Here is a 26,013-nt window from a genome sequence, read left to right on the forward strand (position 1 = left end):
GAGAGAGAGAGAGAGAGAGCGGGGAAGAGAGAGCGAGAGAGGGGGAGATTTGAGACCCAGACCACGGAGTAGACAGCCTATCAGTATTCAGTGGAGAAAGTGAGTGATGGAGGGAGAGAGATGGAGAGAGAAAAAAGGAGGGGGGGATGTATCAATATTCTGAGTAGTGTTTGAGGGCAAGGGGAACGAACAGAGGAGAGGGGGAAGGGGGGACCGAGGGTGGAGGAAGGGAGGGAGGTTGGCGGGAGAGTACTTGAGTGAGTCTCTGAATGCGATTATTTGCTCATGTATGCACATGCTTGTGTGTGGGTGTGCGCATTTGTGTGTGTTTGGGCGTGTGAGTCTGTGTGTGTGTGTCTGTGCGTCAATCTGTTGGTGCGCCTGCGCGTGCGTGTGTGTGTGCGTGTAAATGCTTGTTCACGTGCACCCTCTGTGTGATTGTTTTGCAGATGCTCACTTGGGTGCGTAATGTGGACGTATTTGTTGGATAGACTTTGTATAAGACCAGGAAAACAGTTTACAATGTGTTTGTATGTGATGGAATCTCCCACTTGCTTCAGTTACACACACCCTCCCTCTCTCTCCCTCCTTTCCTTCCTTCTCTCCCTCTCTCCCTCTCTCTCTCTTTTGCTTGTCTTTTACTCTCCCTGCTAATCAGCATTTGAAAGGCAGCTTTGACAGAGAAAGAAAGTGAGGGGCTGCGGGAGGAGGGGGTAAACGAAAGCAAGAGACAGTGGGTGAGAGCGAGCGAGCAAGAGAGAGAGAGGAAAAGCGAGGGAGAGAGAGACCGAAGCAAGAGTTGTACAACCATGCCTTTTATATTTACTAGCGACTGAGGGGGAAGAGAGAGTGAGAGAGGGTGAAGAGAGAGACAACCGGTGTGCGCAGCTTTCCCAAGAGGAAATTAAAAGAAAGAAGCTCAGCGAAGAGAGAGAGAGAGAGAGAGAGAGGAGGAGTGAGAGCGAGAGGGAGCATGCCGGCGAGAGAGCGAGGGAGAGAGAATCTCACGCTGGCTGTCTCCTAATCCTAGTCCATCTCTAAGAAGTGGCAGAGGGAGCAGAGTGTTAGTGAAGTGATCCTGAGCCAGCATAGCCTCTCTTCTCCACCAGCTAGCACCACTTGCGTACACACACACACACACACACACACACTTGCAACGGATTCCGCGGTGGGTCCGCCTGCCTGCGTGTCCAGGTCTTTTGTGAGCGTGAGGGGATTGCCTCCAGTCGGTCCAGCCTCTCAGCCCAGCCCACCCCCAGTGCGTTTGGGAGCAGGGGACCCCAGCCGGGCCATTTTGGGGGGCACAGGAGTCTGAAGGATAGAGGACGAAGAGGAAAAAGTACGTCCACTCAGAGAAGGGGAGTCAACGCTGGAAATGCCCATCAGGTGAGGCCATCCTGGAACAAGTTCTGGTCAGTGTACACACGCACACACACACACGCACACACACACACACACACACACACACACTTCCACTGTTTGATGAAGTTGATTTGATGTTGTAGAAACTGGATGACATTCCAACAGTCATGTGAGTGTCATGTACTTAGATGGTTATGTCAGTTTGAGAGTGTATTTAAGATGTCACGTTTATTGAACAATGACAGTTACTTGTTTCCGAGCGTTTTAGGGGAAGTCTCACTTTCTGTACGTCGTCTACTCTCCTCATTTCTAAGCAAAGTTTAGAAGATGTCATACGTGCTGACACATGATAGTCCTCTGCTCTTAAAAAAACGTGTCCGAGCCATAACAACACCTCATTTACCGGTAAATATTCACCTTTGAACTAGATTAATAGCGTCTGGGAAAATATCAGTGTGTATCATTAGTTCAATTTACCTTACAAGTTACAATATAGTTACAAGAAATGTGAAATAGTGTATTTTAGATTTAGAATTGGATGGAAATGTGATATTTTCTGTCTGGAGATCACATTGGATATAAATATATGTGTAAATATCTGCTTTGGTTTTTTTTGTCTGCTCAGGACTGGATGTATTGTCTATGTATTTACCCTAACTCTCTAAAGTAAACTGGATAAAAGTTGTTTCCATAACAGACATAAGAAAAGTACTTGCTTCCTAAGTTGTTTATTTCTGCCAGCGCACTGAAAGGTCAACATCTATTATTATCATTAAAGCCATTATTGTTTTTTCTATATATAAATATAGTCATTTCCTGTCCACTGTCGCTCGTTCAGAATAGTATTAGTCAGCTGCTGTAAAGGAACGAGAGAAAAGCCCAGTTGGCTGGACAGATGATTGTAGTGCTTTAGGCCACTAACAGCAGGTGGCCATAATTGGGTAAATGACTGTTACAAAATGCCTGTGTAATCTGGTGCCTAGTGATAAATAGCAAATATCACCAATGTTATTATATGATGACGCCAATCAAAAGAACAGGGATCATCAGGTATGTTATGCTTGACTATGTTGTTCGTCTTTGGCTCTGTTAGCAGTGTGTTTGTAGAGACCCCGCACAACTATGTAAAAGGGAGGACAGAAGAGTGACTTAGGAAAGACATTAACAAAAAAATGTGTGTGTGTGTGTGTGTGTGTGTGTGTGTGTGTGTGTGTGTGTGTGTGTGTGTGTGTGTGTGTGTGTGTGTGTGTGTGTGTGTGCGTGTGTGTGTGTGTGTGTGTGTGTGTGTGTGAGTGTGTTGTCTGTGGACGGTAATGGAATGTTTCTGTGCTGTGTGAGTGTGTTGTCTGTCGACGGCAATGGAATGTTTCTGTGCTGTGTGAGTGTGTTGTCTGTCGACGGTGATGGAATGTTTCTGTGCTGTGTGAGTGTGTTGTCTGTCGACGGCGATGGAATGTTTCTGTGCTGTGTGAGTGTGTTGTCTGTCGACGGTGATGGAATGTTTCTGTGCTGTGTGAGTGTGTTGTCTGTGACCAGTAATGGAATGTTTCTGTGCTGTGTGAGTGTGTTGTCTGTCGACGGTAATGGAATGTTTCTGTGCTGTGTGAGTGTGTTGTCTGTGACCGGTAATGGAATGTTTCTGTGCTGTGTGAGTGTGTTGTCTGTCGACGGCGATGGAATGTTTCTGTGCTGTGTGAGTGTGTTGTCTGTCGACGGTAATGGAATGTTTCTGTGCTGTGTGAGTGTGTTGTCTGTGACCGGTAATGGAATGTTTCTGTGCTGTGTGAGTGTGTTGTCTGTCGACGGCGATGGAATGTTTCTGTGCTGTGTGAGTGTGTTGTCTGTCGACGGTAATGGAATGTTTCTGTGCTGTGTGAGTGTGTTGTCTGTCGACGGCGATGGAATGTTTCTGTGCTGTGTGAGTGTGTTGTCTGTCGACGGTAATGGAATGTTTCTGTGCTGTGTGAGTGTGTTGTCTGTCGACGGTAATGGAATGTTTCTGTGCTGTGTGAGTGTGTTGTCTGTCGACGGTAATGGAATGTTTCTGTGACCGGTAATGGAATGTTTCTGTGCTGTGTGAGTGTGTTGTCTGTGACCGGTAATGGAATGTTTCTGTGCTGTGTGAGTGTGTTGTCTGTCGACGGTAATGGAATGTTTCTGTGCTGTGTGAGTGTGTTGTCTGTGACCGGTAATGGAATGTTTCTGTGCTGTGTGAGTGTGTTGTCTGTGACCGGTAATGGAATGTTTCTGTGCTGTGTGAGTGTGTTGTCTGTCGACGGTGATGGAATGTTTCTGTGCTGTGTGAGTGTGTTGTCTGTCGACGGTAATGGAATGTTTCTGTGCTGTGTGAGTGTGTTGTCTGTGACCGGTAATGGAATGTTTCTGTGCTGTGTGAGTGTGTTGTCTGTGACCGGTAATGGAATGTTTCTGTGCTGTGTGAGTGTGTTGTGAGGTGTAACAGCACATGATCCCACCATCGCCACCGTCTGCAGGGCTCCACCTGCTCAGTCACTGCAGCTGCAAGGAGAAATCCCTCCACCCAGTAACACACGAGCACTTTTATAGACCACATGAAAAGTGTTGATTTCAGAAGATGTTTTCCGGCTGTGGCGGTTGTGTCTGTGTCACCGCAAAGATTTGAAAACCGCTCCGGACGCGATTGGTCTCACAGACGCGGGCTGCTTCTAAAGCCAATCGTTCCCCTGTAGGCTCTGATAGGAGAAGATGCGCATCGTGGTCCCGTCAATCAGTAATAGCTAATGTTAGTCCTCGTTGACCGCGTGACCGTGTTCAAACCAGAACTTTTCTTCTTTGATTTGTTTCCATCTATCTGTTTTGTGGATTTGACATTCTGGACCGTGTCCTTTTCTGGCATAGCGAGAATACGCAGTCGAGCTCGCAAAATGACTTAAAAATAATCAAATCCACGCTATGGAGGCACGCTTGGGTGAAGGGATCGTCCTGGGCAACCCGGGCCGTGACATATTTAGCTCTGTTGAATAACATGTCAATGGACCAACCTTATTTCAGTGAACGGGGGTCTGAGAGGCAACAGTCACATTGAGGGTCGGAGACGTCTGGAACAATTCTAGGTCTGACAGGTTGACATCGGGATGGCGTCGGTAGCTGTGGATGGGGGGAAAGGCATGTTTGAAGACCGCCAGATAGTCATTGAAATGTCCTTTTCTGAAGACTTTCTTCAGGGCCCAGAAAAGACCGACGGGTAGACGTCCTCGTTTGTTTGAATGTCGATTCACCGTCCAAGAGGACAGACAGACAAACTCACACACAGAGGTGTCTGACTGTTGACACACACACACACACACACAACGAGCGAGCGAGAGAAGTGTGCGAGTGGGACAGATATCGGCTGCGTCAGTGACAAGAGGGTGTCAGCTCAGTGTCAGTGAGATGTGTTTAGTGTCACACTCTGCTGACCTGATCTCCGGTCAGGCTGTCCACTCTGTCCCGCTGTGGCTCCTTACATAACCCGTGCTGTCATTCACACACTGCCCTGCCGGGAGCCGGCGGCCCGAAGATTTACACACACACACACACACACGGACGGACGCAGACACACACACATACATACACACACGGACAGACGCACGCACACACATACACAAGCACACATAGATACACACATTCACACACACACACACACACACACATGTATATCAACATACACACGGACATGGATACATACAGGTAATTGCCAAAATCATAGAAACACGGGAGTAAATGAAGAACACAAAGTTTATTGAAAGCAGGTGCTTCCACACAGGTGTGGTTCCTGAGTTAGTTAAGCAATTAACATCCCATCATGCTTAGGGTCATGTATGAAAATGCTGGGCTGGTCATTATTTTGGCTACCATGGATATGTCCCCATAGGATGACAATGCCCCCCAATCCACAGGGGCACGAGTGGTCACTGAACGGTTTAATGAGCGTGAAAACATTGTAAACCATATACCATGGCCGTGTCAGTCACCAGATCTCAACCTTATTGAACACTTATAGGAGATTCTGGGGGCGGTGCTTGAGACAGCGTTTTCTTCCACCATCAACAAAACACAAAATTATGGGAATGGAAGAAGGGTGTCGCATCCCTCCAATAGAGTTCCAGACACTAGTAGAATCTATGCCAAGGTGCATTGAAGCTGTTCTGGTTCGTGGTGGTCCAACGCCCTACTAAGACACTTTATGCTGGTGTTTCCTTTACTTTGGCAGTTACACTGTACAGGGTTTCAAAAGAGTTATGTGGCTGTCCCCATAGGAGAAGCTTATTTTCGGTTACAGCTAGAACCCTTTTAGGTTCTAGGTAGCACCTTTTTTCCCCGAGAGTGTACATACACAAAATGTATGTAAATGACAAAATGAAATGCGCGAGACAAGGTGGGATCTGTCAAATTAATTATCTGTGAAATGGCGGTGGAAACGCCTTTTATGTGCTAATATTGATGTAAGTATCATCGAAGTAAACTTGGAGTCATGCAACGATATGTTGTGTGGTTCTCCCAGGCTCCCGTCAGGCTCCCGATAGGACTGGGGAAAGCTGCAGTTTACTCGGCTACAGATGAAATAAGTTGCGATGAACTTCACAGGGTGGTGAAAGTGCACGGTGACGAGCTTGATGCTCCTGTCCAATAAATATCGAGGGTCTTATTCTGGGGACATGATGATCTGTGCTTGGCTGCCATTTTGTCCATCATAACCTCATCATGTAGTAAACTATACCTGCAACACGTGCCAAGAACAGAGTGGACACAACTGCGTTCTATAACAATTTTGTTTGTGACAAAACTATCAGTAGAGTTGAAAATGTGATGGAAACACATTTAACTTGTTTTCAGTTTTTTTCAGTTCAATTTTAACCGCAAAAGTTATTTTCATGTGCACTTCGTCATCACGCACAGGCTTTTATCCACAACAAGTCCATTTGATGGAAACACATATCTGGTGGGAAAATGCGCAATTTTTGTTTTTGTGCATATATTTGAATTATTTGCATGAAAATCTGTCACCCCATTTGGATGAAAATCTAGCCGTATTTAGAAGCATTTGGTTCCGGTATTTATATACTAATAGAGGGATTCCTCACGAAAACCAGACAAAAAAAGACCATGATTTGGGGGATGTAATCCATATATTTGACATTTGTACCTAAAAGCATAATTGAGAAAATAATTGATCAAAGTTGACATATTTATGACATTTTGGCCTTACCCAGGCCTCCTGTAAGACTCCATAATGTTTCATCTGTAGAGGCTACAAAGCAATGTTGGTGTAATATGAAGCTTGAATGTTATATGAGTAGTATTTTGATTTCAAATACTTTTTTTTTTTTACATTCATTTATGAATATTTAAAGATATAAACACAGCATTAAAGAAAATGGGCAAATGTTTGTATATACATTTGTTGAACATAATATACTCTTCTACGAACATATCAAAGTTCCAAAGTGGGATCTCTGCTTCTTTGAGTTCTGATCCAATTTGGGTGCGTTTGTAAATTCCACTCCGATTTCAGAGCACTCTCGTCTGAGTGTGCCAGAGCGCAGAATAACTGATGAATTTACCAACGCGCAACACTCGTTTAATATGGCCGGTGTCAGTTAACAAAGGCACATTTGTATCTTTTTTTTGCCAGGAGCACAGTCGCAACATGAAAACAGCCTAACCAGCTCTGCTATGGCGAGTAAAATGGTCAGAGTGAGGTGTTCTCTCATTTGTGTCTGGAAGTAGCTAGTAAGCTAGCCAACTTTAGCCAGTTAGCTTGGGTGTTTGACTGGCGTTGGGAGGCCGGGAACACTCGGATCAACCTTACTCCCCGGCCAAAGCGTCCAATTTACAAACAGGCAATCTGACAAAGCTCTGAAATTACAAATGCCCAGAGCGCACCCTGAACGCACTCTGGCACTCCAGAGTGAATTTACAAACATACCCTATGTAAGCATTACCAAAAGAGTGAATGTGAAAATTGTTCAATGATACAAGTAAAATGAATGCTGTGATTGGTTACATTGCCTAATATGCCAATTTCTCTCTATAAAATAACTTTAAAACTAGCAGAGATCCCATTCTGGAAATTTATATTTAAATATTCATGTTCATATTTTTCAATATTCATAAATGATTGTTAAAATTTAAAATAAAATAAAATACTACTCATATTTGCAGCACCTTCAGATGAAACACTATGGAGTCTTAAAGGCCAAAATGTCATAAACTATGATCAATTATTTCTCAATTATGCTTTTAAATGCACATTTCTAATAAACATCAACAATCCATCCTCCAAAGGACCATTCTATGGATTACACTAAGTAAAAATCCCCCAAATCATGGTATTTTGGGGGTTTTGTGAGGAATCACTCAATACGAATAGTATTTACCTGTATACTGAAAAAATATATACACGCTACATGCAACAATTTCAACCATTTGACTGAGTTACAGATCATATCAGGAAATCCGTCAATTGAAACAAATTTATTAGGGCCTAACCTATGGATTTCCTATGACTGGGCAGAAGCACAGCCATCGGTGGCCCTGGGAGGGCATAGGCCCACCCACTGGGGAGCCAGGACCAGCCAATTAGAATTAGCATTTCCCCACAAAAGGTCTTTAGTACAAACAGAAATACTTCTAAGTGTCATCATCTGTCTAGATGGCTGGTTTCAGACAATTCCGCAGGTGAAGAAGCCAGTTGTGGAGGTACTGGGCTGGTGTGGTTACACGTGCTCTGCAGTTGTGAGGCCGGTTGGACATACTGCCAAATTCTCTAAAATGATGTTGAAGGCAGCTAATGGTAGAGAAATTAACAGTAAATTATCTGGCACAAATCTGGTGGACATTCCTGTAGTCAGCATGTCAATTTCACACTTCCTCTAAACTTTAGACATCTGTGGCATTGTTTAGTGTAACAAAACTGCACCTTTTAGAGTGGCCTTTTATTGTCCCCAGCACAAGGTGCACCTGTGTAATGACCATGTTGTTTAATCAGCTTCTTGATATGCCACACCTGTCATGGATTATCTTGGCAAAGGATAATGCTCACTAACAGGGGTGTAAACAAATTTGTCCACAAACCTTGAGAGAAATCAGCTCATGAAACACGGGACCAACACTTCACATGTTGTGTTTACATTTTTTGTTCAGTAATAAATGTACACTGAGGATATTCAAAACACACTCTCTTTAAAATATTGCGCAGTATATAAAATGACAAGGCTGCAGTATGTACACACTGAAAAAGGACGTAAATATTCTCGCTCACTCTCACATACTGTCCCCACAGAAATGCAGAGTGGTACACCTGCCAAGAAAGAACAGACAAGGTGAATAGACATGCATGTGCTTAACCAGGTACAGGGCAGGTGCACTGAAATCCATTCTGCACTGGAACTCACCTACACAGCTTATGCAACCCTTGTAAGCCACTGATACTGGACTGAACTCTCTGATGTGTGTATACATGTACTTCTATTTAAATGTATTTCTATGTTAATGTGTCAGCACTTGTGTGTGTGTGTGTGTGTGACCCTGTGTGCTAGTGATGCACGGTTCAGCTGTTTGTTCACCCGCACCCACCCGCATGTGCGAATAACCCATCTGCAACCGTCCGACTATATGTAATAAAGTGAAAATCTGAGGCCCGCACCCGACCCCCAACCTGACCTCCAACCCGCCAATATAGAAAATGCTCTGAACAGTTCCCGTGTATCTTTTTCTCCCCAGGATCCCACAAGCATTTGGTGATTGGTGTGTATCCGGCGTACACCAGCAGTTAGGCCGTAAAGCTTAGGCTTATTGCACTAATGCCAGATAAAAATGATGAACGAAAAACTTCAATGCAGCCTATAGACATGAATTGCACAATAATTATACATTTATGGATATTTTTTTTATGCCTTTTTTTTTCTTCTTTTCATTCAACCCGCTCGCCACCCGCCCGCCCTTCACCCACACAATATTTCATGACCCTAAACACGCCCTGCGGGGTTATGAGTCAACCTGCGCATTACCCCGTGTGCTGGGCTATGGCATGTGGTTATTTAGAGGTCAGTGGTGATGTTCTCGCTGCCCGAGGGAAGTGGATTTACTGTCTCCTTAACTGTTTCCAGATAAATAATAATAATAATCAGGTACAGAAACATTATGCATCTCTCTCTCTCTACCTTTAAGTCCTTTCCCTTTTCCTTTCGAAACGGTTAGGACATCTATGGGTGAATTTGTCGCAGTTCTGACTCCTAAGTTTTGCTTCAACTTTATATCGTTACATTTATAAAGCCTTTCCCAATACTTCTGCATATCTATATAGCTCTAATGTAATTGTATGCATAAGAAATCTTATTTCTCTGCTTTATTCCCCTCTCTGATATGAATCTACCGGCTCTCAGGGCTACTACTTTCATGTAGAACTGTTCAAGTGGGTCTGTGGTGTATCGACAGTGTTCACATGCAGTACTACCATGCTATCTCAGCGCTCCAGCCGCACGGTGGATCATCATCATTGAAAAGCATGGATTTTCTGTTGCACCGTGTCCGTGAGGACTAGGACATCAAAGAAAGCCTACTGAGGCCCTATGAAATAAGAGGAGGGAGAGAGCTATCGATTAGTGGAGGTAAACACGAGCAAACTTCCCTCTCCTCGTTCTGCTCTCTCTATCCACCCCGCTCTCTATCTCCCTTCTCTCGTTTTCTCCACCGATCCTTCTCTCTCTTTATCTCTCCATCTCTCTCCATCCACCCCTCTCCTCTCCATTCATCCTTCTCTCTGGAAGGTCCTACAGTAGACCTCTTGTTTCTGGGGTCACTCAGCTATAGGTAGGGCCTGTTTTAGGAATGAATGGTTAACCCAAACTGCTCTTGTTCCCTCGTGGCCGCTCCCTTCGTTCCGTTCCATCCCTCCTTCCCTCCTCATTGCCGTGACGATACCTGGGGGTGGGCAGGGTCACTCTGGTCTAATCTAACAGCATATTGATTCCATTAGATAATTAATGACCCGGTTGGGGGTTGGGGAGGACAGGGAGGGGTGCAGTGGGCGGAGGGAAGTGCTTAAGCCCTTGAGAGTTGGAGAGAACCTTGGGCCAGGAATGAGTCAAGGTCAGACGCAGCCGATGCTTCAATGTGGAGGTGGCTTGCCGGCTGAGGACCGGAATACCGAACCTTAGAGAGAGAGGCGAGAGAAAAGTATAGGCAGAGAGAGAGGCGAGAGAGGGAGAGAAATCATCACATCCAACGATCCAGTGTAGCTGTGGATTGATCAGTAGTCGAGTCAAAAGTAAATAGAGAAACATCTACCTACAGGAGGCCAGAATACTGGGCCAGCTACCTCTTTATGGACACTCCAGCCAATCATCAAGGTCCGTTCACCTATGTGATAATGTCCTCCACTGAAAGAAAATATTTCAACTTCTACAAGTCAAATACTGCGCTGGTCTACATAATTGATATGGATGAGTTTTTTGCCCCTGTATGGTTTGGACGTTTTCACACCTCTACGGTCCCTCGCTCTCGCTCTCGCTCTCTCTCTTTCTCTTTCTCTTTCTCTTTCTCTCTCTCTCTCTTTCTCTTTCTCTTTCTCTCTTTCTCTTTCTCTTTCTCTCTCTCGCTCTCTTTCTCTCTTTCTCTTTCTTTCTCTTTCTCTTTCTCTTTCTCTTTCTCTTTCTCTTTCTCTTTCTCTTTCTCTTTCTCTTTCTCTTTCTCTTTCTCTCTCTCTCTCTCTCTCTCTCTCTCTCTCTCTCTCTCTCTCTCTCCTTCTGTGAGATGGGGAACCAGCTGTCCTGTCAGGTGGTTGAGGGACCAGTCATACCGTATAGTAAACCTTTTCAAACAGACAGTGTTTCACCGTGGTAAGAGGCGTAGAAAGGAAACGGGAAACGGGAAGATGAGGAGAGGTGTGTGCGGCTGTTGTCTTTCCCAGTGTCAAAGCCTAACTGTATCAGTGCACAGGCCAACGTTACCCGGGCAACACACTCATTTGTTTAGTACTTTTTTAACGAGCATTCCAAACATTCTACTCAATTCACTTCCATTCTATTTTATTCCATCCTATTCCAACTGACATTACCAGGGCTGACTGTGTCCCTGAGGTGTACAGTTAGGTGGGTGGGGGTCTTAGCTGGTATTTAGACCCAGCTCCCCCCCAGGCCTTGGCCAGGTCATCTGTGGGGCTCTAGGGGAGAACTGTGAGGCATACAACAGCCATTTCCCTGCAGCCTGGGGAGCCAGTGGCATTCCAGCAGGCAATTGTCTGCGTGCTGTTTGCCTTAAATGTGTTCATTTGCCCGACTCCCCCAGTCAGTGCTCCGTGGGGAGAGTCGGAGCGCTCTAACGAACCTCTGACAGCTGGAGGCTCTAATTAAACGTCCCCCCGCTGAAAACAGACAGCGGAGCGGCCAAACGAACTAACTCGCCGGCCGACCAACCCGACGGAGAGGCTCTGAGCGGCGAACGCCCTCCCTCCCAGCCCTGTGCTGTCTACACGAGAGCCAGCCGCAGAGCAGAGAGCAGGGCAGCCACAGCATGAGGGGATCACACAGAGATACACACACGGAGGCACGCACATGTCCCACACACAGGTGAAGCACACGTACGCATGCACACACCATAACACTTTTGCGGCCTGTATACCAAAGTCATGCTGTTTTGGCAGAGCTACTGTAAGAGCCTCATCAACAGTATGTTTTATATCTGAATAATCTTTTGTTGCTTATCAATAAACCTCCACAGATGACACGGTTGACGGACAGCTTGCTGCCCGCGGCACTGTAAGAGAGCGTTCGGCGCGGTCCGGTTTGGGGGGAGTGCATTAGTAGCCTCCCAACCTGCGACAAGGTTATGAAGCTGATTGAATAATTAGCGCCGAGGCCCCGTCCATTACGGCCCGCGCCGCCACTGATGTGCTGCCGGCCTTCTGTCTATAGAGATAGAGACGCCCCGGTCGATAGAGACACAGATTAGATAAGGACAGATTGGGTCAATTAAGAGATAAACATACAGGTATGGGACAGAGCGGGTGTGTGTGTGTGTGTGTGTGTGTGTGTGTGTGTGTGTGTGTGTGTGTGTGTGTGTGTGTGTGTGTGTGTGTGTGTGTGTGCGTGTGCGTGTGCGTGTGCGTGTGTGAGAGATGAGTGGAAGATACATTGTGTGACTTTTATTTCCCCAGCACACAATGCGATGTACACAGCTAGCAAGGTTGGGGAGGGTGATGTAAAATGCCATTGTTACACACGGCTCAGGGATGGTGTGTCGGCTAGAGATTCTACAGTGATGTGATGCCGGGTTGGGAATTGGAAGGTACAGCATGTGTGGTCACAGTCATGTTAAATGCACTAGAAAGTGTAGACTAAGGAAACATCTCACCAAATTATGCGAAATTATAGTTCTGGATTGCCAAGTTTAAATAGAAAGCCATTTAATTGAAATCTCAACGTAACGTGATGGCTCGGCCGGCCCGGTCTGGTTCTACATATCCCAGCTCCCTACCCCAGCCTGATCCGATTCTACCCAGCCCAGCCTGGTTCCCCTCCCCTGGTACTGTTGACCCCGTGGTAGAGAGGTCAGCCCTGGCCGCAGGGCAGGACACCATGCTGCTGCAGGCCACGTTGACCTTTTAAAGGTCACCAGAGCACAGAGGCAGAGAGGGGGAGGGGAGAGGGAGGCCAGCCAACTGGCACCGCTGGTGGAACTGGGAGCTAGAGGGTGAGTGTGTGGGGGAGGCAGGGGGGTCTTCAACTCTCTGCTTTGCCCTGTCTTTGCTAACCGGAGTGAGACTTCTGTACTGAATGGCTTTTTTTATAGCACAGTGGACATTCTTCAAAGCTTTTATAGAGACGTGTAACAGTATAGCTTCCGTCCCTCTCCTCGCCCCGACCTGGGCTCCAACCAGGGACCCTCTGTACACATCGACAACAGCCACCCTCGAAGCATCGTCACCCATCGCTCCACAAAAGCCGTGGCCCTTGCAGGGCAAGGGGAGCAACTACTTCAAGGTCACAGAGCGAGTGACGTCACCGATTGAAACGCTATTAGCGCGCACCCCGCCAACTCGCTAGCCATTTCACATCGGTTACACAGGCATACCTAACTAACAATAATCCCCCCCTCTCTCTCTCTCTCTCTCTCTCTCTCTCGCTTCCTCACTCCTGCAGGGGGTCTGAGCCTGTCACAGCCTCGGCCAATCGCAGCCTCCGTTAGAGGTGGCGGCTGCATGTGATTGGAGGATGGCGACCATGCCGTTCGTCAGCGAGGGAAAGTGTGTGAGCGTGGAGTGGGACTTCCTACAGGGACTACTGGCCAAACCCCCCACCCTGCCCTGGTGAGAAATACACACACACACACACATAATAGCATTGCATAGCGAGTGCTAACACACACAAACACTTACTCATATTCTAAACTATCACACCCACACAGCCCCTCTCACACACTCTGTACTGTATAGTAAAATGCTTATTGCTCTGTAGCCTTGGCTGTCATGGCTGTTAATCCCTTTCCCTTAGTGGGAGATTACGTACATTTGGCTGGAATTATTAATGGGACGGTCATTTATAGGCGGATATAAAAACTAAGCAGAATCAATAAGTGAGTATCGATTGTCCTCTCAGGTGAGTTGAGCTCGTATAATAATGAGACGCTGTGGAGGACAGAGCTTTTCCAAACACAGCTGTTTACACACCCTGGAGAACACAGACCGACCGGGGAAACACCGACATGTTGGCTGATAAGGACAAAAACCACACACATGCATGCAATAGCACACAAACGTACACACATACACACACACGGAAACATGCGTACACACACATTTTATTTTCTCAATTTCTCTCTCTCTTTATTGCCCTCTCTCACTCTCACTCACACACACACACACACACACACATACACACACACACACACACACACACACCCTCCCTCCCGTGGCAGGCAGTCTGCAGGCCCGGAATGAGAATCGATGTCACAGACACGGGGGAGAAATGCTGTTTCTTTATTCTACCACAGACACAAACTGTGGAGTCGCCGTGACAACATAATTCTACCACTCAGGCCCCATTGAGGGGAGTCGATACCCAATCAGAGAGACAGGCTACCTGGGCCCTGGGCCCCCACTGCCACACGGCCCCTCCCCCTCCAATTGATCCCTCAATCACCGCTGCAGCCCAGCATCCGCCAGCCAGTCGCATGGCTGTGTGTGAGACAGAGAAAGAGCGAGAGAGTGTGGATGCTAGTGTGTGTGTGTGTGTGTGTGTGTGTGCGTGTGCGCGTGTGTGTGTGTTGGAAGCAGAGGTTCTAGCTGTGCTGTGTAATAGTCATGTGTATACCAGTGTGACAGGGGAATAGACCCTGGTAGATAGAGCACTTTCTGTCTGTAATTACACAGACAGACAATCTGCTGGAGACGGTTGGAATTGAGATTGGTTCACTGACATCGCGGGTGTCATTATATACCTTTTAAATGACTATTCTCGGGTCAGCGTCAGCGTACACGACCAAGCCCACTGGTGGTCGTTCTGCGGTCAGTTAGGATTCCTTATCAGTGCAGTTTTGGCATGAACCACACACCCTTTTCACCCACAGTTCCCCTCTACCTTCTGCTTCCTGTCATTCCTCTCCTCCTCCAGTTTGCAGAACCTGCGGAAGGAGAAGTCTCGTAATGCCGCTCGTTCCCGTCGCGGCAAGGAGAACTTTGAGTTCTTTGAGCTGGCCAAGATGCTTCCTCTCCCCGGGGCCATCACCAGCCAGCTGGACAAGGCCTCGGTCATCCGTCTCACCATCAGCTACTTGCACATGTGCACCTTCGCCAGCCAGGGAGACCCGCCCTGGTGCCCCCTGCTGGAGGGAGAGAACCACTGCAGCAAAGGTGAGCTCTCACCCGTACCTTACCTTAGCCAATGATCTTAGCCTGGAATAACTGGGAAAACTCAGTCACCGACGCTGCAAACAAAAGCAATTTGAAAATTCTACTGTAGGTGTATCAGCATTGTAACAGCACTATACTATTCTATGTAGTGCCTCACCCAGTGCACCGCACCGACACACATCTCCCTATACCTGATTGACCTTCCCCCTCATGAGAGAGAGAGAGAGAGAGAGAGAGAGAGAGAGAGAGAGAGAGGGGGGGGGGGGGGGGGGTGAGAGAGACAGACAGAGAGAGGGTGAGAGTGGGAGACAGAGAGAGAACTAAAGAGAGGTAGAGAGAGAGACAGACAGACAAAGAGACAGAGAGAGGGGGTGAGAGAGACAGACAGAACGAGAAGCAGACAGAGAGACACAAAGACAGAGAGATGATACACAAAGGAAGGAGGAGCCTATTGGTGCTATCGGTAATTACAGGAATTAGCTATATAATGAGGAGAGTGTGATTATAAAGGTTGTCTAATTGCTACTGTTACTGAGGGGAAACAACTCGACTACAATTAGGTGTGTGTGTGCGTGCGTGTTTTATAAGAGCACCTGTGAGGAGTGTGTGCGTGTGTGTGTGTTACAGAAGTGTTTGTCTGAGTGTGTGCGTAATAATTTTTTCTGCACCCGTGTGTGTGTCCCTGTTACTCTCAGCAAGTCCTCCTGAAATGGGACGAAACCCATGATAGCTCTTTGATACCGTATGAGATATGAAGACATGGATAGTATGTACCTAGCAAACAATGGCGGTCCAGTTCTCATATGCCCATGCACTCGCTTATTTTACAAGAAAGTCTTCGAAGGACTCATAGGCTTTACTGTATGCGATTTTATTGCCATTGTTTGGTGAATATGTTTCTCGAGGAGCGCGGCCTTGGAAGAGGCAAGACGCGGACATCTCATTGAAAAGCACATCTATCTATTCAATGCTTCGATCAATCTTCAATTGGCGCTCGTGCACCTGTGGAAACGCGCTCAATCCGCTCAAGCAGATGTTCTAACAAAGCCTTACAAATGCATCTATGGCAGTCTGGAGCCCCCCCCCCCCCCCCCCCCCCCCCCACCCACACATCTCACTGCGTACACTGCTGTATGTAATGCAGTACATCTAACCATTGATCTATTTTTAATGTCTGAAATCTATACTGAAGTTCCCTCTGGGGGGAAAAGAAGTAATTCTCCTCTATACATCAGCCTTCGGCAGACGGGAGAGTATGACGCACGCACATAGGTTAATGTAGAGCGTGATGCTGGACTGGAGGTCGTCTACCTGTAACCCGATACCCGAGCGGTTCCGGATCCAGAATTCTAAACAATGACACAGGCCCGGGTCGGATCTGATACGATTGCCTCGGGTAGTTGTAACTGTAGGATGAGAAAGCTCATGCACTGCAGCCTCAATTAGCATCGCGAGCTAACGCTAGCGAGCTTACTCAGCTCGTCCCGGTTTGATGCAGCCAAGATAAGTACTATGTGATGATATTTGAGGATAAATAACCTATCTATGGCAGCTATTAGTCTACTATAGCGCGAGGCTGCTTGGCTGGTCGCTGCCCTTTCGAGAGAAAAAAACGATTGCAGTCAGAGTGCGCTATGACTGCATCTCACTGCAGTACAACCGCAGGTCGAGTGCAGTATATCTGCAGTAATTGCTGCAAATACTGCGTCCAAGTGACACAATTTTTTTTACTGCAGTAATTTTGCAGTGTTACTGTTTGCTGATGATCTGGTGCTTCTGTCCCCAATCAAGGAGGGCCTACATCAGCACCTAGATACATCAGCACCTACATCTGCACAGATTCTGTCAGACATGGGCCCTGACAGTAAATCTCTGTAAGACAAAAATAATGGTGTTCCAAAAAAGGTCCAGTTCCCAGGACCACGAATACAAATTCCATCTAGACACCGTTACCCTAGAGCACACAAAAAAACTATACATACTTTGGCCTAAACATCAGCGCCACAGGTGATTTCCACAAAGCTGTGAATGATCTGAGAGACTTGGCAAGAAGGGCCTTCTATGCCATCAAAAGGAACATAAAATGAAACTTACCTATTAGGATCTGGCAAAAAAATACTTGAATCAGTTATAGAACCCATTGGTCTGGAATTCACAAAATGTGACAAACACCAAATTGATACTCTGCATGCAGAATGCTGCAAGAATATCCTACATGTACAACGTAAAACCCCAAATAATGCGTGCAGAGTAGTTAGGCCGATACCTGCTAATTATCAGAATCCAGAAAAGAGCCGTTAAATTCCACAACCACCTAAAAGGAAGCGATTCCCAAACCTTCCATAACAAAGCCACCACCTACAGAGAGATGAACCTGGAGAAGAGTCCCCTAAGCAAGCTGGTCCTGGGGCTCTGTTCACAAACACAAACAGACCCCACAGAGCCCCAGAACAGCAACACAATTAGACCCAACCAAACCATAAGAAAACAGAAAGAGAATTACTTGACACATTGGAAAGAATTTACAAAAAAACTGAGCAAACAAGAATGCTATTTGGTTCTAAACAGAGAGTACACAGTGGCAGAATACCTGACCACGGTGACTGACCCAAACTTAAGGAAAGCTTTGACTATGTACAGACTCAGTGAGTATAGCCTTGCTGTTGAGAAAGGCCATCGTAGGCAGACCTGGCTCTCAAGAGAAGACTATGACTAGAAGACTAGAAGACTAAGGCTATGTGCACACTGCCCACAAAACGAGGTGGAAACTGAGCTGCACTTCCTAACCTCCTACCAAATGTATGACCATATTAGAGACACACATTTCCCTCAGATTACACAGATCCACAAAGAAATCGAAAAAAACAAACCCAATTTTGATAAACTCCCATATCTACTGGGTGAAATACCACAGCGTGCCATCGCAGCAGCAAGATTTGTGGCCTGTTGCGACAAGAAAAGGGCAACCATTGAAGAACAAACACCATTGAAAATACAACCCACATTTATGTTTATTTGTTTTTCCTGTAACGTCTTCAATTCTTTCGAACTTTTGTGAGTGTAATGTTCACTGTTAATTTGTATTGTTAATTTCACCTTTGTTTATTATCTAGTTCACCTGCTTCGGTAATGTTAGCATATGTTTCCCATGCCAATAAAGCCGTTAAATTGGAGATGGGGGGGGGGTGGAAGAGGAAAAGAAGTAGAGGTAGAAAGAGAGAGGACCAGTGAAGTAAAATGTTTTTTTTCTCACAAATTGTGTCTGTGGTGGGGGTTGGGCCCACAGTAGAGTGCGATAGTCCTGAACCTTTCATTTAATGTATTATTCAAGACTACTGTATATGCACAGGTGATTTGAGCTTTTGAGAGAATCTCTCTTTCATATATGACTTCCACCCTGTAGAAATGCCAAATATGAACCTGTCTATCTTCAGGAACATCTCAGTAGTTAGCAGTTTTACAATGTTGTAGAGATGTTCTTCTCATGACTGAATACACTGATAGACAACACAAAAGTCTCTCTCTCTCTCTCTCTCTCTCTCTCTCTCTCTGTCTGTCTAGCTGTCTCTTGACTTTTAGTCTGCCTCTCTTTTCTATCGCTCTGTCATCTCTCTCGCTCTTTCCCCTCTCTGTCTTACCATCTCCTGATCACCTCTCCTCTGTCTCTCTCCTTCACTTTCACAATGTCTAGCCTCTCCCCTAATTCCCAGCGTTTAAAGTGGCGATGGCTTTTAAGGGAAGTTAATTGCACTCAAATTATGGTCGCCCGCAGAAGGAGCGACAGAGAGAGAGACACAGGGAGCGAGGGAGGGAGCGAGCGAGGGAGGGAGCGAGGGATTGCAGAGTGAGAGGATAATTGCGGTGGAGAAGGACGTTGCGATTATGGCCGCTTTTTCTCTCCCGTCTGTCGTCTCAAACTCTGTCTGTTCCGACAGGGGTAACAGACACACACACACACACACACTCTTGGATAACCATCAGAATTGGAACAAGTTGCTGTGTGATGAGTTTCCCATATGAAAAGATTAGTAGCATATGTAAACTTGAGTAAAAAACAGAAAAAGAAAGAGATAAAACAAGTCAGGTCCAAAATGATTGGCACCCTTGATAAAGATGAGCAAAAACAAGACTGTATCAAATAAATAATACAATAAGCTATAGTGTATGCTGAAAAAAATGGAAAACTAATATTTTTAAACAATTGCTCAGAGAAAGAGAAATATTTTTTTCTCTCAAAAATATAAGGGGAAAAAATGATTGCCATGCCTGTTTTCAAAAACTTTCACTGAGACATTTTCTGAAATCTTTTACGAGATTGGAGGACACATTTGGGAGGGATCTTAGACAATTCCACTGGTGTGCGTGGCCAAAGAGCTCTATTTTCATGTCGCCCAACAAATGTAAATGCCTAGAGTTTGCTAAACGGCATTGGCACTTTGAACCGATGCTATGGTAAAATGACATGAAAATACAGTCCTTTGGCAATGCACAGCAGTGGAATTGTCTAAGATCCCTCCCAAATGTGTACCTCAAACCTACTGTAAAATATGGTGGTGTATCTTTGATGTTATGGGGTTATTTTGCTTCCACTAGTCCTGGCACCTATGTTAAGGCTATAATGGTATCATGAACTTCACCTAGAACTAGGACATTTTAGCCAAAAACCTGGTTGCCTCTTTTAGAAACATGGCCACTATTGGATATTCCAGCAAAGACAATAACCCCAAACACACATCAAAATCCACAAAGAAATGGTTAATTGGCTACAAAATCAACAATGTGCAATGGTAATCTCAGTCTCCGGCCTTGAACTGCATTGAAAATCTGTGGTTTGAATTGAAGAGGGCCGTCCATAAGACCAGGTGAAGAATATCAACTGGAAAGATTCTGTACGGAGGAAGGGTCTAAGATCTCTAATCATACAGTGCCTTCAGAAAGTATTCAGACCTCTTGACTTATTTCAAATTTTGCGTTACTGCCTGAATTCAAAATGGATTAAGTAAATGTTTTGTCTCACCCATCGACACACAATACCACATACCCACCATACCTTTCTTCTCTATGCAATCTGGTTTCAGAGCTGGTCATGGGTGCACCTCAGCCACGCTCAAGGTCCTAAGCGATATCTTAACCGCCATCGATAAGAAACAATACTGTGCAGCCGTATTCATTGACCTGGCCAAGGCCTTTGACTCTGTCAATCACCACATCCTCATCGACAGACTCAATAGCCTTGGTTTCTCAAATGACTGCCTTGCCTGGTTCACCAACAACTTCTCTGATAGAGTTCAGTGTGTCAAATCGGGGGGCCTGTTGTCCGGGCCTCTGGCAGTCTCTATGGGGGTGCCACAGGGTTCAATTCTTGGACTGGCTCTCTTCTCTGTATACATCATTGATGTCGCTCTTGCTGCTGGTGAGTCTCTGATCCACCTCTATGCAGATGACACCATTCTGTATACTTCTGGCCCTTCTTTGGACACTGTGTTAACAACCCTCCAGACGAGCTTCAATGCCATACAACTCTCCTTCCGTGGCCTCCAATTGCTCTTAAATACAAGTAAAACTAAATGCATGCTCTTCAACCGATCGCTGCCTGCACCTGCCCGCCCGTCCAACATCACTACTCTGGACGGTTCTGACTTAGGATATGTGGACAACTACAAATACCTAGGTGTCTGGTTAGACTGTAAACTCTCCTTCCAGACTCACATTACATCTCCAATCCAGATGTAAATCTAGAATTGGCTTCCTATTTCGCAACAAAGCATCCTTCACTCATGCTGCCAAACATACCCTTGTAAAACTGACCATCCTACCAATCCTCGACTTCGGCGATGTCATTTACAAAATAGCCTCCAATACCCTACTCAATAAATTGGATGCAGTCTATCACAGTGCCATCCGTTTTGTCACCAAAGCCCCATATACAGTGACTTGCGAAAGTATTCGGCCCCCTTGAACTTTGCGACCTTTTGCCACATTTCAGGCTTCAAACATAAAGATATAAATCTGTATTTTTTTGTGAAGAATCAACAACAATTGGGACACAATCATGAAGTGGAACGACATTTATTGGATATTTCAAACTTTTTTAACAAATCAAAAACTGAAAAATTGGGCGTGCAAAATTATTCAGCCCCCTTAAGTTAATACTTTGTAGCGCCACCTTTTACTGCGATTACAGCTGTAAGTCGCTTGGGGTATGTCTCTATCAGTTTTGCACATCGAGAGACTGAAATTTTTTCCCATTCCTCCTTGCAAAACAGCTTGAGCTCAGTGAGGTTGGATGGAGAGCATTTGTGAACAGCAGTTTTCAGTTCTTTCCACAGATTCTCGATTGGATTCAGGTCTGGACTTTGACTTGGCCATTCTAACACCTGGATATGTTTATTTTTGAACCATTCCATTGTAGACTTTGCTTTATGTTTTGGATCATTGTCTTGTTGGAAGAGAAATCTCCGTCCCAGTCTCAGGTCTTTTGCAGACTCCATCAGGTTTTCTTCCAGAATGGTCCTGTATTTGGCTCCATCCATCTTCCCATCAATTTGAATCATCTTCCCTGTCCCTGCTGAAGAAAAGCAGGCCCAAACCATGATGCTGCCACCACCATGTTTGACAGTGGGGATGGTGTGTTCAGGGTGATGAGCTGTATTGCTTTTACGCCAAACATAACGTTTTGCATTGTTGCCAAAAAGTTCAATTTTGGTTTCATCTGACCAGAGCACCTTCTTCCACATGTTTGGTGTGTCTCCCAGGTGACTTGTGGCAAAACTTTAAACAACACTTTTTATGGATATCTTTAAGAAATGGCTTTCTTCTTGCCACTCTTCCATAAAGGCCAGATTTGTGCAATATACGACTGATTGTTGTCCTATGGACAGAGTCTCCCACCTCAGCTGTAGATCTCTGCAGTTCATCCAGAGTGATCATGGACCTCTTGGCTGCATCTCTGATCAGTCTTCTCCTTGTATGAGCTGAAAGTTTAGAGGGACGGCCAGGTCTTGGTAGATTTGCAGTGGTCTGATACTCCTTCCATTTCAATATTATCGCTTGCACAGTGCTCCTTGGGATTTTTAAAGCTTGGGAAATCTGTTTGTATCCAAATCCGGCTTTAAACTTCTTCACAACAGTATCTCGGACCTGCCTGGTGTGTTCCTTGTTCTTCATGATGCTCTCTGCGCTTTTAACGGACCTCTGAGACTATCACAGTGCAGGTGCATTTATACGGAGACTTGATTACACACAGGTGGATTGTATTTATCATCATTAGTCATTTTGGTCAACATTGGATCATTCAGAGGTCCTCACTGAACTTCTGGAGAGAGTTTGCTGCACTGAAAGTAAAGGGGCTGAATAATTTTGCACGCCCAATTTTTTAGTTTTTGATTTGTTAAAAAAGTTTGAAATATCCAATAAATGTCGTTCCACTTCATGATTGTGTCCCACTTGTTGTTGATTCTTCACACAAAAAAAACAGTTTTATATCTTTATGTTTGAAGCCTGAAATGTGGCAAAAGGTCGCAAAGTTCAAGGGGGCCGAATACTTTCGCAAGGCACTGTACTACCCACCACTGCGACCTGTACGCTCTCGTTGGCTGGCCCTCGCTTCATACTCTTCGCCAAACCCACTAGCTCCAGGTCATCTACAAGACCCTGCTAGGTAAAGTCCCCCCTTATCTCAGCTCACTGGTCACGATAGCAGCACCCACCAGTAGCACGGGCTCCAGCAGGTATATCTCTCTGGTCACCCCCAAAACCAATTCTTCCTTTGGCCGCCTCTCCTTCCAGTTCTCTGCTGCCAATGACTGGAACGAACTGCAAAAATCTCTGAAACTGGAAACACTTATCTCCCTCACTAGCCTTAAGCACCAGCTGTCAGAGCAGCTCACAGATTACTGCACCTGTACATAGCCCATCTATAATTTAGCCCAAACAACTACCTCTCCCCCTACTGTATTCATTTATTTACTTGTTTTGCTCCTTGCACCCCATTATTTCTATCTCTACTTTGCACATTCTTCCACTGAAAATCTACCATTCCAGTGTTTTACTTGCTATATTGTATTTCGTCACCATGGCCTTTTTTTTGCCTTTACCTCCCTTATCTCACCTCATTTGGTCACATTGTATATTGACTTATTTTTCTACTGTATTATTGACTGTATGTTTGTTTTACTCCATGTGTAACTCTGTGTTGTTGTATGTGTCGAACTGCTTTGCTTTATCTTGGCCAGGTCGCAATTGTAAATGAGAACTTGTTCTCAACTTGCCTACCTGGTTAAATAAAGGTGAAATAAATAAAATAAATATAAAATTACAAAGTGGAAACATGTTTTTGGAATCTTTAGCAAAATGGTTGAAAATGAAATACATAAATCTCTCATTTATGTATGGTGCATTTGGAAAATATTCAGACCCCTTGACCTTTCCACATTTTGTTATGTTACAACCTTATTCTAAAATGGATAAATAGTTTTTTTCCCTCATCAATCTACACACAATACCCCATAATGACAAAGCAAAAACGGTTTTTTAGAAATGTTAGCAAATGTATTAAAAATAACAAATGGAAATACAGTATCACAGTATTCAGACTCTTTACTCAGTACTTTGTTGAAGCACATTTGGCAGTGATTACAGCCTCGAGTCTTCTTAGGTATGACGCTACAAGCTTGGCCCACCTGTATTTGGGGAGTTTCTCCCATTCTTCTCTGCAGATCCTCTCAAGCTCTGTCAGGTTGAATGGGGAGCGTCGCTGCATGGCTATTTTCATATGTGCGATCGAGTTGAAGTCTGGGCTCTGGCTGGGCCACTCAAGGACATTCAAAGACTTGTCCCGGAAGCCACTGCTGCATTGTCTTGGCTGTGTGCTTAGAGTCATTGTCCTGTTGGAAGGTGAACCTTCGCACCCAGTCTGAGGTCCTGAGTGTTCTGGAGCAGGTTTTCATCAAGGATGTCTTTGTACTTTGCTCCATTCATCTTTCCCTTGATCCTGACTAGTCTCCCAGACGTGACGCTTGGCATTCAGGCCAAAGAGTTCAATCTTGGTTTTATCAGACCCGAGAATCTTGTTTCTTATGGTCTGTCCTTTAGGTGCCTCTTGGGTAAACTCCAAGCGGGCTGTCATGTGCCTTTTACTGAGGAGTGGCTTCTGTCTGGCCACTCTACCATAAAAGCCTGATTGCTGGAGTGCTGCAGAATTTTTGTCTTTCTGGAAGTTTCTCCCATCCCCGCAGAGGAACTCCGGAGCTCTGTCAGAGTGACCATCGGGTTCTTGGTCACCTCCCTGACCAACACCATTCTCCCCCGATTGCTCAGTTTGCTCAGACCGGGCGGCCAGCTCTAGGAAGAGTCTTGGTGGTTCCAAACTTTTCCATCTAAGAATGATGAAAGCTACTGTGTTGTTGGGGACCTGCAATGCTGCAGAAATTTTTTGGTACTCTTCTCCAGATCTGTGCCTCGACACAATCATGTCTCGGAGCTCTACGGACAATTCATTCTCATGGCTTGGTTTTTGTTCTGACATGCACTGTCAACTGTGGGACCTTATTTAGACAGGTGTGTGCCTTTCCAAATCATGTCCAATCAATTGAATTTACCACAGGTGGACTCCAATCAAGTTGTAGAAACATCTCAAGGATGATCAATGGAAACAGGATGCACCTGAGCTCAATTTTGAATTTCATAGCAAAGGGTCTGAATACTTAAATAAGTAAGGTATTTCAGTTTTTTTTATGTATACATTTGCAAACATTTCTAAAAACCTGTTTTCGCTTTGTCATTATGGGGTATTGTGTGTAGATTGATAAAGAAAATGTAATCCATTTTAGAATAAGGCTGTATAGTAAAAAAATGTGTAAAAAGTCAAGGGGTCTGAATACTTTCTGAATATACTGTAAGTATTCACACCCCTGAGTCAATGCATGTTAGAATCACCTTTGTCATTGATTACAGTGGTGACTCTTTCTGGTTAAGTCTTTAAGAGCTTTAGACACCTGGATTGGATAATATTTGCACATCAATCTTTTCAAATTTCTTCAAGTTGGTTGTTGATCATTGCTAGACAGCCATTTTCAAGTCTTGCCATAGACCTTCAAGCCGATTTAAGCTGTAACTAGGCCACTCAGGAACATTTCATGACGTCTTGGTAAGCAACTCCAGTATACAGTATATTTGGCCTCATGTTTTAGGTTATTGTCCTGCTGAAAGATGAATATATCTCCCATTGTCTGTTGTAAAGCAGACAATGGGGTTTTCCTCTAGGATTTTGCCTGTGCTTAGCTCTATTCTGTTCATTTTTATCCAAAAAAACTCCCTAGTACTTGCCAATGACCAGCATACCCATAACATGATGCAGCCACCACCATGCTTGAAAATATTAAGAGTGGTACTCAGTGATGTGTTGTGTTGGATTTGCCCCAAACATAATGCTTTGTATTCAAGACATAAAGTTAATTTCTCTGCCACAATTTTGGCAGTTTTACTTTAGTGCCGTATTGCAAACAAGATACATGTTTAGGAATATTTCTATTCTGTACAGGCTTCCTTTTTTTTACTATACCAATTAGGTTAGTAATTGTGGAGTAAATACAATGTGGTTGATCCATCCTCAGTGTTCGCCTATCACAGCCATTAAACTCTGTAACTATTTTATAGTCACCATTGGCCTCATGGTGAAATCCCCGAGCGGTTTCCTTCCTCTCCTGCAACTTAGGAAGGACGCCTGTATCCTTTGTATGCAACTTATTATGTGACTTTTTAAGCACATTTTTACTTATTAT

At 45.1% G+C, this 26,013-nt stretch overlaps 1 protein-coding gene across 1 annotated transcript in view; it reads left to right on the forward strand.

Moving 5' to 3' along the window:
- Positions 1-642: 642 nt before the first annotated feature.
- LOC109904766 (neuronal PAS domain-containing protein 1) overlaps positions 643-26,013 on the forward strand; it is a 38,584-nt gene continuing 13,213 nt past the window's right edge. The window contains exons 1-3 of the mRNA XM_031790472.1: positions 643-1,386; positions 13,524-13,690; positions 14,994-15,232. Coding sequence (XP_031646332.1) covers positions 13,596-13,690; positions 14,994-15,232 — 334 coding nt within the window. The 5' untranslated portion in view covers positions 643-1,386; positions 13,524-13,595. The remainder of the gene's footprint in view (positions 1,387-13,523; positions 13,691-14,993; positions 15,233-26,013) is intronic.

This window comes from Oncorhynchus kisutch, linkage group LG15 (genome assembly GCF_002021735.2).
Source record: "Oncorhynchus kisutch isolate 150728-3 linkage group LG15, Okis_V2, whole genome shotgun sequence".
NCBI lineage: Eukaryota > Metazoa > Chordata > Actinopteri > Salmoniformes > Salmonidae > Oncorhynchus > Oncorhynchus kisutch.